The sequence below is a fragment of the Rattus rattus genome, chromosome 6 (assembly GCF_011064425.1).
Source record: "Rattus rattus isolate New Zealand chromosome 6, Rrattus_CSIRO_v1, whole genome shotgun sequence".
Lineage (NCBI taxonomy): Eukaryota > Metazoa > Chordata > Mammalia > Rodentia > Muridae > Rattus > Rattus rattus.
This window is the reverse complement of record NC_046159.1, coordinates 132,591,026-132,603,793: the sequence shown is the minus strand read 5'-3', so window position 1 is coordinate 132,603,793 and position 12,768 is coordinate 132,591,026. Positions and strand designations below refer to the sequence as shown.

Here is a 12,768-nt window from a genome sequence, read left to right as displayed (position 1 = left end):
TCTGGTAACTGTCTCTATTCCCCCTAGACACTGAGACCAAGTATCCATAGATATTTACTTTTAATGTGGTTTTCCATATTTCCAACCCTTGTCCAAAAAATGGCATTTCTTAATTAAGAGATTTGAAGATGACTCAGTTCCATTTGCTGCATAACACATTGTACCTTTTGTAAACTTACCTCTGCTTTTTCCACATTACCTTCCAACTTCCCTCCCGTGGGGCAAATGCTTCAAGTTTACCTCAATCCTCTTTACTGACTTTAATAGGCTGTAAAATCGTTTAAGAGGAACCTCAAAAGACTGCCTCAGGATTCACCTGGTTCTCAAGTCCTGGAATTCTTTGAGGCAGCAAATGTCCTTGGTAAGATAAACAATTGGAGATCATCAGAGATCGTGCTTTCCCCTTCCTTGAAGGTGGGTACAGTCCCTCTGATAGTGAGAATTGACCACTCTGGGCATACGGTCCTAAGACCTTTCTGCACCGAGTTTTACAAAGAGACCTTTCTAGAGGAGGGTGAGATTTAAGGAAACCAAACTCAAACTTGAGACCCATCACTGTGGTGCCTAAGCAAAAGGACACTTATTGCTGGTCTCAGACTCCTAATTTTTAACATGGAAAAAAAGGATACGTCTTCAAGGACCAGGAAGACTTAATAAGATCATGTCTGGCATTTGACAGCTCCTGTTTAATGAGTCTTTACAAATCAGAGAAGCCTGTCCTCTAAGAGTACTGTGCAAGGGACCATTGCGAGAGCTAAGGCTCTTGGGTAGAACAGTGGGATATGTGCCTTTAATTGTTTTTACTCTCGACTTGTCTTTCTCTATCTTATTGTACAGGTCTGTTTTAAGAATTTGGGTCAACTTTAAAAATCACCCTATTAACTCTTCTACCTTTGAAGAGTGTCATGCCAAAAACCACCGTAGTAGGCACCAAAGCCAGACCAGAGTGAAGGAGGGAGGAGGGGTGTGTCTGTGACCCAGAAGTCAGCCTCAGACAAGCACAGTCGCTGTGTCTTCCTAATTTCCCTCCGAGAGTTATTCAAGGGGACTGTGGTTTTGCCTTAAGCAAAACCCCTTTAACAGCCCAGCATCTCAAAGCAAACAACATCATTTTATTAGGTCCCCCAGCGGATGAAAGCAAGCATTCCATTTGGACTCTTCTCGGGCAATTAATGCATTAGCTAAAGACAAACTTCTCTGAAAACAAAGCCACTGTTCTGGCAGCCTCCGGTAGATTTGGGAAACAGAGAACAAACTCCAAGTGTACATTCACTGATAAGAGGAACGACTCACATCCCACCTCAAGCCCAAGGTAACGTTCATCGCGAAGGACAGGATTTCTTAAAGTAATCGTTTGCGTTTCACAATGACCAGGGAATTGAAATTCACCTTTGAGTTTGTGTGATACTCCCTGACTCACAGGAACAAATTACTAATAATTAAAACCGATTTTATAGCTACGTTGATTTAATTAAAGATTGACTTATGATTTCTAAGGAAAGTGTCTGATACTCGGGACTGGATCAGTCTGTCATCATTTCTGGCTTTAACGCTAGCAGCAGAAATGCATTGTTAAGGACAGAGTGGAAGCCAGACTGATGGCACAGCCTGTGTCCCTAGCCTGATGTCAGAAGCCTGCATTTCAAGGTATTTGGTTGGTTGAGAGGGATGGATTAAAAGGTCCAGCATGTTTGGGCAACTTGGGAAGGCCATGATTCAAAATTTTAAAGAAAGGAAAAGGGGCTGGGGATACAGCTCAGTAATAGAACATTTTACCAAGGCCATAGGGTTTAATTCTTCAGTATCATAAAAACCACCACAAAATCAAATACACAGTGGAGGAAAAAACATTTATCAAAAATCCATCCATTCAATCGTTCATGTATACTTCATAATTGGAACTTGAAATGTTCCTGACCCAGAACATTTTCTCCCTTACAGAGCCCTGTTTAGGTTTCAAGGGAGAGGCTGCCACTGCTCTGAAGAACATCCATGAGGATGTCCGTAGGTATCCGAGACATGAAGAAGCAGGCAATTTTGTGAGTTCATTTTGTCTTCCTAATACCAAAGGCTGAAGCTTTTGGAGAAAACTGGGTCCCATCGGCCCCCCTCCCCCCAGGTAGAACAAAAGGCACACACCCCTTTGTGGAAGAGGCTTGTGGAAAGAACATTTTAGAAAGCTCTGGAAAAATCCACATCCTGAAAGCATTCGATTACCCAGAATTGAAAATGGGATTTTACTCAGTGGCAAGAGTACAAATTCATCCCTGCAAGTTTGGCTTCTGTGGTCAGAGGCGCACGAGGGCTTGGAGGGACAGTTAACTTGGAAGGCTGATAAACCGGGGCCCAAGGCAGATTCGACAAATATTATCATCAAAGTGCCCCATCCTTGCACCTGAAGCTTCCCAACGTGCCATGCATTCTGAATACACAGTCTGAGGAGGTTACAAACAGTTTCAAGCGCAATTTGTTCCCCGTTTTAATTCCCTGCTCACCGAGTTATGCGCTGCTAAACATTTCCAGAAGACTGTCAAAACGTAAGCATCCCGAGGTTTACCCAGGCCACACCATTAAATAACATATAAGCACGAAGATTTAAACAGTGTTTTCCAGCAATGCTAAATATTTTAGCGAAGTAAAAACTGAAGCTTGAAATGCAATAAGCATTTAAACGACTCTTTTCTGTGCCAGAATTCTTACTTTTCCCTGTGCGACCCGGGCTGCTGGGATTAAAGCGACCCCAGGGAGCTCAGCAAATGGTTGTGGGTTATGAGGTGCAGCAGGGGCTTGGCGACAGCGCGCCACCCAGCTTCGAGAAACCCAGCCACGACTGGAACCCAAGAACTAGTGTGTTCACTCTGTGGTCAGCTTCGCATTTTCTCTACTCTTTGGAAAAAAAAAAATTGAAAAGGCTGCTCCGAAAAGCAGGCCTGTTTCCCCCACCTCCCAAGTAAATCACGAGCTGGGCCAAGAACAGAGCCGCGGGACTCTAGGACTCTATGCTAGAGAAGGCGCGGAAGCACACAGGAGTGACATGGCTACTGTGCCTCTCCCTTAAGGAGGGACACGGCCCAGGGACCGACAGCAGCAATGACAGCAGCCACGCCACTCCAAACATACTGTGCTGTCACTTTGGGGAGAAGAAAAACCCAGAACAAATTTCACGTGGTGGTTACCGCATGGTGATTGCAGTCCAATTCGTGGCCTGTTACGGGCGTGCCACCCACTGAGCAGAAGTCATGGAAATTAGGGCTCCTTCAAAGGCTCTCAAGTCGCTGCCTCATGAACAGAAAAAGTCAAGGATTTCAAAGAAACACGGACAGAGAGATCCCATCTCCTACTGACTCTCGGGCCTCTGGTTTCATTCGTTCGTTTATTTAAGTATTCACTTTACATCCCAGTATCAACTCCCCTCTATTTCCAGGCTCCCCTCTCAAAGTTCCTTCCCCATTAGAGAGTCACCTCCAGTCCCATTTATGTCTAAGCAGAACCAAGATGGTCTCCCATCAAAACCAACAGTTCATAAAGGAATGGGTGGACTATGTGTTTTTTTATGAGATCTGGGTCCATGGTTTGGTCCCCCCCCCCCCAAATCTGATCTTCTATAAAAATTCCAACAAGTATCAAAAGGGAATGCATAGACTCAGGAGCTTCCTTCCACACTACAAAGTCCAAAGCTGGAGCACTGTGCTTTGTACCATCCACAAACTCGTACCTGGTCTTCGAGGTTGATATGTAATAGATACTAAGTTATGTGAAGGGGAAATTACTCCTTCAATCAAACAGACATGTCCTATTTCTGGTAAAGATCCACACCTTTAACAGGCATGCAAATAAAATCTTGTGGATGATATTGATGCTTCCCAGCTGTAATCTAACTCCAGGGACCTTCAGGAACTCATGGAAACCTTCGGGAACTAAGAACGGTCGTAGTCCCCAGTAGAACAATCAGCATCATCTTTGGGCGATAACCGCTGTTGACAGTAACCACTAGTTCTTAAGGTTAACTTCTTTTCCAAAGTCATCACAATGAGGTAAGTATTAGCAAGGGTTAGATACAGCGGAATTTGGTTCTGGTATAACCCAGTAGTAAATTACGTTATAGATATCATATCACAGTTCTTATGTCCAACTTCCACTGAAGCTTTAGATTACTTTTACCATCATGAGAGGAAATTGTAGCAAGTTGGGCTGGAGAGATGGCCCTGTCATTAAGGTTTCCGCTGTGCAAACATGGGAACCTGAGTTTGGATCCATCCCTCACATAGAAACCCAGGACTGCAGGCAGTCACGTGTTACCCAAGAACAGGTAGTATGCTTGTGAATATGGCACAGATAGATCTCTGGAGTCCTCAGCCAGTTAGGTAGCCAAACTTACGACCTCTAATTCCATAAGAGACCGACTCCCTGTCAGTGATTTAAATGGTGTAAGAATGGAAGACATCCAGTGCTAAACTCTGGTTTCCATACATATGTGCACACATGTGCACTCACACCTAAGCACTAACAGATAAAGGTACCTCCATGTGCACATATGCTTCCCAAACACACAAACTGTCTTAAGTATTAAAGATGGTTAGGGCGAGTCTATCAGTTCAGTAGTTTTTTTCCTTACTGGGAGTGAACTATATCCTCTCCTACTCATTCGGAACCATGCAAATGAGCCCACGCATTACTTTACAAGTAATGGGAACACAATATCCCTAAACATAGCAAGAAGAGTCCATCAATGACAATATTTTTTGCCATTCGTCGCAGAAATATACAAGAGCAAGCAATCGGTGGCTTTAAAAATAGTTTTATTTTTCCCTTCACAGACACACAGGCCTCTGACCATAATGCATGGCACCCCAAATTAAATATAGACTTAAGAGTATATTTGTCTGACATGATTCAAGAAAGTGGATTTTAAACGCGAATGGGTGCCAACCATGGGGACTGGAGGAGGGTGGTACCAGCAAAGAGGGACGTACATCATTCTTGCAGCGACTCTTAGACTTGGAATCAATCTGTGCTCATCATATACATATTTAGCCCAAATCAGTATGCTCAGGAGTAGAATTTCTTCTGTCTCTATAATAAAAAGGCCAAAGCACTTCCTTAACATTCGAAACGTTTCCCTAGTAGACTTGGTATAGTAAGAGAATGATTGCTAAACATCCTCAATGTGGTTTTCATTATGAAAAAACATGTTTCACATAAAATCTTCATAATATAATCCAGAGGCCAAATTTGTGCATGTTTAAAATTTGAGTCCAGGCTAGATATTTGGATTTTTTCCCTCCCCTTCCAGTGTTTTTCATTTTTATAAATACATACCTAGCTTTCTACTACTTTAAACATACTCGGAACTCTTTTAGCAACCATGGCTGCCTTTCAGTAGCATCAGTGAGACCATCATCCGGGTAGGAGACCTCCCTCATTTCCCTTCAGACTTACTCCAGATCAAGTTTAGTATTGACCAAATCCCAGTATTTAAAAGATACAAACACAGGTTACGGGCAGCGTGCCAAAGAATAATTAGGAATAATTCCACATGATCTTGCTACAAAAAAACATCCAGAAAATGAATGATTGCATTTAATATAAGAAGCATTGACCTGAATTTAAATGGGACAGATGCGGAAGGGGCGGAGCCATGCTTCAAACCCCCGACGAGGCTTGTTGTGGTTCCAATCAATTTTACAGCCACATCCGGGTCAGTCCCCCTATGAGCCCACAGCGGTCACTTTTGAGGTAGATGCTGACGGCTTAAAGAGAGGTAGGTAAAGTCCGAACTTGTTTTCAATGCCCGCGAATGTTGCAACTGCCAGTTTGTAGCCCCCTACGTGGTCAGGATTGGGAGCGGGCAGAGTAATCCGGGATTTAGGAACGGGCTCAGATCCCACGGGCTTCCTGTGAAGAAAAGAAAAGGGGAGATCAACGGACTTTCTGAAAAATGTCAGTAGAAACCAATAAAACCATGCGACGAGAGGCAATGATTGCATTCTAGTCAACTGGGTGCTCCCTGGGAAATGACCCTGTGGACACTCTCATAGGAGGCAATGAGAACCGAGTATTAGAGGCTGTGGGCATTTAGCAGTGACATTCACCGTGACACTTACACGCCTCCAAAATCGACGTAGAACCATCGCTGCAGCAGTTCGTAAGTAAGCAAGGTGACACCAAACTGCGGTGAGGAGCGGAAGACGCGAGCTAACGACCAAGGCGGAAATAACAGACATCATTAGATTTTTAAGAAATTTCCCTGATACCCAAGGATTAGTTAAGAACCAATTACTTCCATACCACCAGCTCCTTTCCACAAGGCTTTGGGGCCTTCTTCCCGAAGTATCTTTCTGAAGCAGTCTGTCACACCGCTGTAAGTGGTTTGGCCAGCCCGGGCAGCCACCTGTAATCTAGTCTTGATAACATCAGCAGGGGTCACTAAAGATGCGGCAGGCATACCTGGAGGCGAGACACAACACCATCTCAGTCCACTCACATCCTCACTATATAAAAATAACTGTGCTTTTGAACTGCTGGCCGTGGGAAGAAAGTTAAGCAGGCAACGTAATAAAATGCCCATTTTGCTGTCCTCTGGAGAGCACGACCGTGGACGGTTCGGTCTGCAAGAGCCCGCCCCGCCCCCGACCTTCGTTTGTTGGTTCTATTCTTAAATACATAAATATTTTTACGCAATTATTTATCCATAACGCTATTTCAAGTGGTTGAGAACAAACAGAGAAAGTGGTTTTCAAAAAAAAAATTTTTTTTTTTCCCTTTCCTGTTGAAATGAGAACCTCACGGAGTTATTAGGTCTGATTTTTCAGAGGCGAAGCTTATTATGCGTTTCCTCTTCATGGTTTCCTGGCAGCTGGCAGCCACAGGAGGCCGCTTTCCCTCACACATCCAGCCACCCTGCACTCCAAAACCCCACTTCTCCTACCAGAAGGCTGTCCTGATAGCTATGCAAACACCGGCAGCCTATTTGTGACTCTCTAACACATCTTTCTCCCAAAATCTTCAGAGAAAACTTTACAACAGAAAGCTTCAATTTTATACTGGCTGGTAATTGATAAAGGACAACAACAACAAGAACAACAACAACATCAACAACGAATTCCTCCCAGCAAGCCATCCCTCCCAAAATTACCAACAGTAAGTTTTTTCAGAGTCGTTTTTTAATCCAAAAATGGGGCAGCCCATGTGGAGAGTTTTAAAATGGAGACCACTGAGAAGACACTGTCTCTTCTGGGTTTATTACTTTTCCACTATGAACCTATTCCAAACCAAACTGGTCAGATGCAGATGCATAAATCTCCTTTGCTTTTTTTAAGGCTTAATAATTCTGTAAGAATTTCTGTCCAAACCAACATGGTCTGGCTCAGAATGCCATCTCGTCCTTCAACAGACAGTTTTAAAGTCACATTTTCGAGGTTTGTGTGTGTGTGTGTGTGTGTGTGTGTGTGTGTGTGTGTGTGTGTGTGTGTGTGTGTGTGTGTGTGTAGGGGGAGGGTGTGACTGTGAACTACACGCTCCCATTTCTACCAGAAGAGCCACAAGCATCTCTTGGCCTTCTGTCTCCACTCAATCCCTCTAACAGTAATTCTTAGGGACAGTCATTACCCAAACACTGCCTTTTACACATGTGAAACTCACTTTCTATACAGTGTTCGTCTAAGAAGCAGCATTGGGCCCTCCTATTAGCTTGGAGGGACTATTGTAATTTTGAGATAGGAAATAAGAACGATGCTTAGAAACCCACTGCTCATTCACACAGGCTTCATTCCCTGGTTTAAGGAAATGGAGTCCTCCTAACCACACTGCAGGTGTGGTTATGTGGCTCTGTGAAAGACACAGGGGCAAAAAGGAAGGACACGTACTTTTCCCACGAAGGCACTTTTCATGTGCATTCCCTGGTCACGAGACAATGCTGGAGGAGAGGAGAGGATGAAGAATACAGGCAACGGGAATAAACATGACTGAATGAAATGCTAAAAGGATCGTATAAACTACTTAATAGGAAGCCTGGTAAAGCAAGTGTGTGTGTGTGTGTGTGTGTGTGTGTGTGTGTGTGTGTGTGTGTGTGTGTGTGTGTGTGTGTGTGTGTGTGTGTCCCACACCTCTAATGGATGATGTCTAGGCCCTCAGAAGTGTTACAGAAATGGTGTGTAGACTTCTGAGAGGTATGTGTAGGAGGAATGGGGTTGATATTAAACCTGGAATACTGAGTTCAGCTACTCTAAAATCTGGTCAACCTAGTCAAAGGTCCTGCAAAGGTCTTGGTCATCTGACAGCTACTGGTTTTGCAAGTACAAGTGGGCAAAGACTGTGAATACATTTGCCAGGTCATTCTCTGCTTTTCAAGCCTAAAGCTACATTGATGAAATGGCTTGAGTATAGAAGAAGAGGAGACCAAAAGACAGGAAGGTATCGTCTGTGTTCTCACAGGACGAGTGCAGGCGGCCTGCCTGACTCATTATGGACAAGAGTCAAGCATGCATAGCCCTGGGGGATACCCACTCCCTCAGCAACAGAAATGACACTAGGTGCTCAGTAACCGATAAAAACAACTGTGGGATTTCTAGGGAGCCAGCAATTGCAGAGGATCAACGATAGAAAGAAGAAGAGTTGACTTTGGAGAATACAGACAGCTTTGGGGACCGAGACATTAATTTGTATAGGTATCATATCTGGATTAATAACTCTGTGTCTTCTCTATTTAAGGCTGAAAGGTTAGTATGTACTTATTTTAGTTGGGTCAAGGCTGAGGCTTTCTGAATTACACTCTTTGGCTGTTAGCTATATGACTAACCTACTAGGTTGGTGACTGACAGCAACGTGACAAAGTTATTCATTAAGAAGGAGGAAAAATCTGCTGGGGGAATGATGGTGCACTCCTAGAATCACCAGCACTCAGGAGGTAGAGGCAGGCAGATCTCTGAGTTCAAGGCCAGTGTGGTCTACAAAGTGAGTTTCAGGACAGCCAGGCCTACACAGAGAAATCCTGTCTTGAAAAAGCAAAGGGAGAAAAAAGAAAGAAGAAAAATCTCCAGCTGAACGGAAAGCATCAGTTTTCACTGGCTCCGTGTCCATTGACTGTGGCTACTGGACTCAATCCTCGTCCCGTGTATGTGTCTATCTCCTCCACTTCCAGCTACTTCCTGTTTGATCTCCATTTCTCCACTAGATAAATATACATACCACACGGGTGTGACTCTCCTCTCATGTGCTTATATCCCCTTTCAGGAAAGTGAGGAGAGTCACTTTCGTTCTGGCCCCTTTCTTTCCTTCATGTGCCTCCCAATAGCTCTTCTTGCACGACAAACACAAACGCTAGTGTCGGAGACAATTTGGAGCGACTCATAGCTTTCACTTTTCCAGCTCAAACTTTTCTCTGTCAAGGCTGCTTCAAGTATCCAGTGGTGTCCATCTTAAATTCGCTCCTAATCTGGCTGCGGAGAAGGCAACCCTTGCAAGTAGAGCAGGTGCAGGATCTGTCCTCCCCTTGGATGCTACCACATCGCTGAGGTCCATACCTCATGTCCTGGGCAACTGGGAGGTATTGTTTCAGACTAGAAACCCATCTTCTTTTACTTTTTCTGTTCTTTCTAGTTCTGACATCAAGGGAACAGCTTTTAAACAGACAGTAGACCTATGTTATGTGCCCCTTTGGTTCTGATTTTCCATCTATGCGTTTTATGTCCCATTCTAGGGGGTGACCCTTACCAAGTCTACATTTACTAAAGTCTATATTTCCCTCTTTTTCCTTGTTCTTTTGTTAACACAAGTTCTTATGGTGGCACCCAGGCTGTCCTCAAACTCTTAATTCTATTGACTTAGCTTTCCGAGTACCAGGATTATGGGTAAGTACCATTAAATATGGTCTAGATTGGTTTTCTTTGATCAAGTCAGAACCCTAGAGATTTTTAATCTCAATGATCATTTCATTAATTAAAAAGCCAAAAACCACTCAAGGCCACTTTGGTCTACAAAGGTTAGGCCCCGGTCTTCCTAATGAGGAAGTGTCTTAAGATAATCAAGAAATCTCTGCATTCGACCCTTGGGTCCGTCCTCAGATAAACTCATAAAATAAATAAAAAAAAAATGCCACCGAACTCTGACACATGTTACATGTCAACTTGCTCATTTTGACCTTGTCCGAAAGTTATGAAATATGCAACATTCTTAGGGAGCGTGGGTGCAAGATTACTATATTTTTTTTACAACTTCCTGTGTACTTACTTTTATTTTAGAATAAAAAGTAAGATAAAAAGAATCACTCCCCACCCCCCCCTGAGCTTCCAATTACAGTTCTTGCAAGTTCCCCTGTGGTCCCTAAATTACCATTTTCTCTGTAATTTTTCAGTTCATGTTCCCTGTTGCCCTTTCCTGTCTGAGGATGGCTGTCTGTGTACTGATTGATACTCGGGATCAAATAAAAGGCTTGCCAGGCACTGCACTCAGCCATGGGTGGCATCTGCCATACTCCAAATCTATTTCCCCACCGCTTTCCCTTTTGGATGGGCAAGCACTCTATGCTGAAGGGGCTGTGGCAGGCTACAGGGCCAACTGAGGCTTTCCAAAATGTTGCCGAGCAGGGAACCAGCTGAACTGTGCCGTGAGAACACTTCATTTTCTACTCCACTGAGAAAAGGCTGTTAATTTACATTTTGCCGCACCTCTGGTTAAGGTCAGACATGAGCTCAAGCCCTATCCTGCCATTCTACTCAAGCCGTTACCAGGCCAATGGCCCATTCTCTACGTTACAATTCAATTCGGAGTTTGTAACTTGCAGACAAAGGTTGCTTGAAGCTCTAGGTGACATGGGGAGTGGCCCGGCTATGCGTTCAGAAAGGCTGCTCAATGGCTTCCTGCTTTTAGAATTCATTTTTCTGTTTACTCAGAGGTCAAGAGTTCCCGCTTACACTTTACACTATCCACAGTTTTTCTTGCTAGTTTTGGCCTGTGGCATCATCAGTTTCAGATGCAGAGCGGTTGCTTTCTGAGTACGGATGCTGCCGTATTTTCTAGCAGTTTAAGACATTCAGGAAGAAAGTTGCATGAATAAGTGCACTTCACTACCCAGATCTGTCTCCTCTACTTTATATTCTCAAGGCGCCAAGAATTGAATTATTCAATTATGAAATCTTCTGTGTCAGCAGCAATGGGATTTTGAAACAGCCCTCAAGCCACAGATCCCCCCAAAAAACTGCTCCTGACCCTCAGCCCAAAACATACAGTAAGTATGTGTCCTTAACGTTGGACACAGGCAGGCCTGAGGACATTTTCTTAATTAGTAATTGATGGACAAGGGCTCAGCCCACTGTGTGTGGTGCCATCTGTAGGCTGGTGGTCCTGGGTTCTGTAAGACAGAAGGCTGAACAAGCCAGTCAGAAGCACCCTCCATGGCCTCTGCTTGAGCTCCTGCCTCCAGGTTCTTGCCATGTTAAAGTTTCTACCCTGACATCCTTAAGGGATGAAAAGTGATGTGGAAGCATAAACCAAATAAAATGTTTCCTCCCTGGGTTGCTTTAGGTCGTGGTGTTTCAGCACAGCGACTGTAACCCTGACTAGCACAGCAGGTGAGTGCACAGGGAACAGGACGGCTGTGGGGCTAAAACGCCAGCAGAGGTGGTAATGCCTCCAGAACATTGAGACTAGTGTGGTTTTACGTAAAAACAGAACAAAACAAAATGACAACAATAACAACCAAAAAAACCAAAAAAACAAAAAACAATCATACTTTCTACCTGCAACCTCAGTTCCCAGAATCTATTTCTCCAATAAGGAGATAGAATCCACCTCAGGGAAAAGTGTTTAGGATTTGCCTAAAGATTTGCTTGGTATTGATAAAATCACTTATACAAAAGTTTCAGTAATTTGGGCAGTTCTGAGTGTCTATGATTAAGAATATGATTCTCTTTACTGAATTCTGTTTTAAAATCCTGGCTCGCCCTCATCATTTGCATTAGCTTCATGGCTGTGTTTCCTTGGACATTGGATGGACAATAAAAATGTAGCACACACACACAGCAGATGTGATGGCCATTACTGGTGGTCGACATGACTCATCTGGAATGAAGTACCGTCCAGAACTGGAGGGAATGCCTAAGAGATTTTTTTTTTAACCTGGTTTGGAGTGGGTGAGTCCACTTCTAATCTGGGCCTTTGAGGTACGAGGACACACATCTTTGATCAGGTCTTGAGCTTGGAAGACACACCTTTAATGTGGGCCATACCTTCTGCTGGGAGTCTACATAAAGAATGGAGGAAGGAAGCCTTTGCCCTTTGCTCGCCCTTACCTTGCTAGCACCTCCATTCATTCACCACCATCACGCCTACTTCTTTGGGGTTCCAGCATACTCTGAAGGCCAGCTGGGGCATCTATCATTGTGGATGGAGCAACTACTGGATTCTTAGACTTTCTGTTCACAGCCAGACACAGTTGGAGAAGCAAACTGCAGCCTGTATGGCATTACAATAAATTGCTTCTCTCTCTCTCTCTCTCTCTCTCTCTCTCTCTCTCTCTCTCTCTCTCTCTCTCCTATCTAGAGATACATTACGTAAGTTCTGTTCCTCTAGAGAACCCTGACTAGTACAATTCAGCTGCAAAGAAAAAAATGAAATTATAAAATCTGCAGGAAAATAGATGGAGCTAGGAAAGGCTGAACATATTGAGTGTGGTAGCTCAGACAAAGAGAGGCAAATATTATGTTTCCTCTCATCTGATACTCCTAGCTCCAAGTCTTCAGAAAAGAGTATGTGTGAATGTGGGCAAGCGTT

General features: G+C 43.9%; 1 protein-coding gene across 1 annotated transcript in view; it reads right to left on the bottom strand.

The window, feature by feature from the left end:
* Positions 1-4,782: 4,782 nt before the first annotated feature.
* The window catches only part of Slc25a13 (solute carrier family 25 member 13), a 180,864-nt gene continuing 172,878 nt past the window's right edge, over positions 4,783-12,768 (bottom strand). Inside the window, exons 16-18 of the mRNA XM_032906962.1 lie at positions 6,289-6,447; positions 6,105-6,195; positions 4,783-5,895 (exon numbers count right to left, since the gene is read on the bottom strand). Coding sequence (XP_032762853.1) covers positions 5,709-5,895; positions 6,105-6,195; positions 6,289-6,447 — 437 coding nt within the window. The 3' untranslated portion in view covers positions 4,783-5,708. The remainder of the gene's footprint in view (positions 5,896-6,104; positions 6,196-6,288; positions 6,448-12,768) is intronic.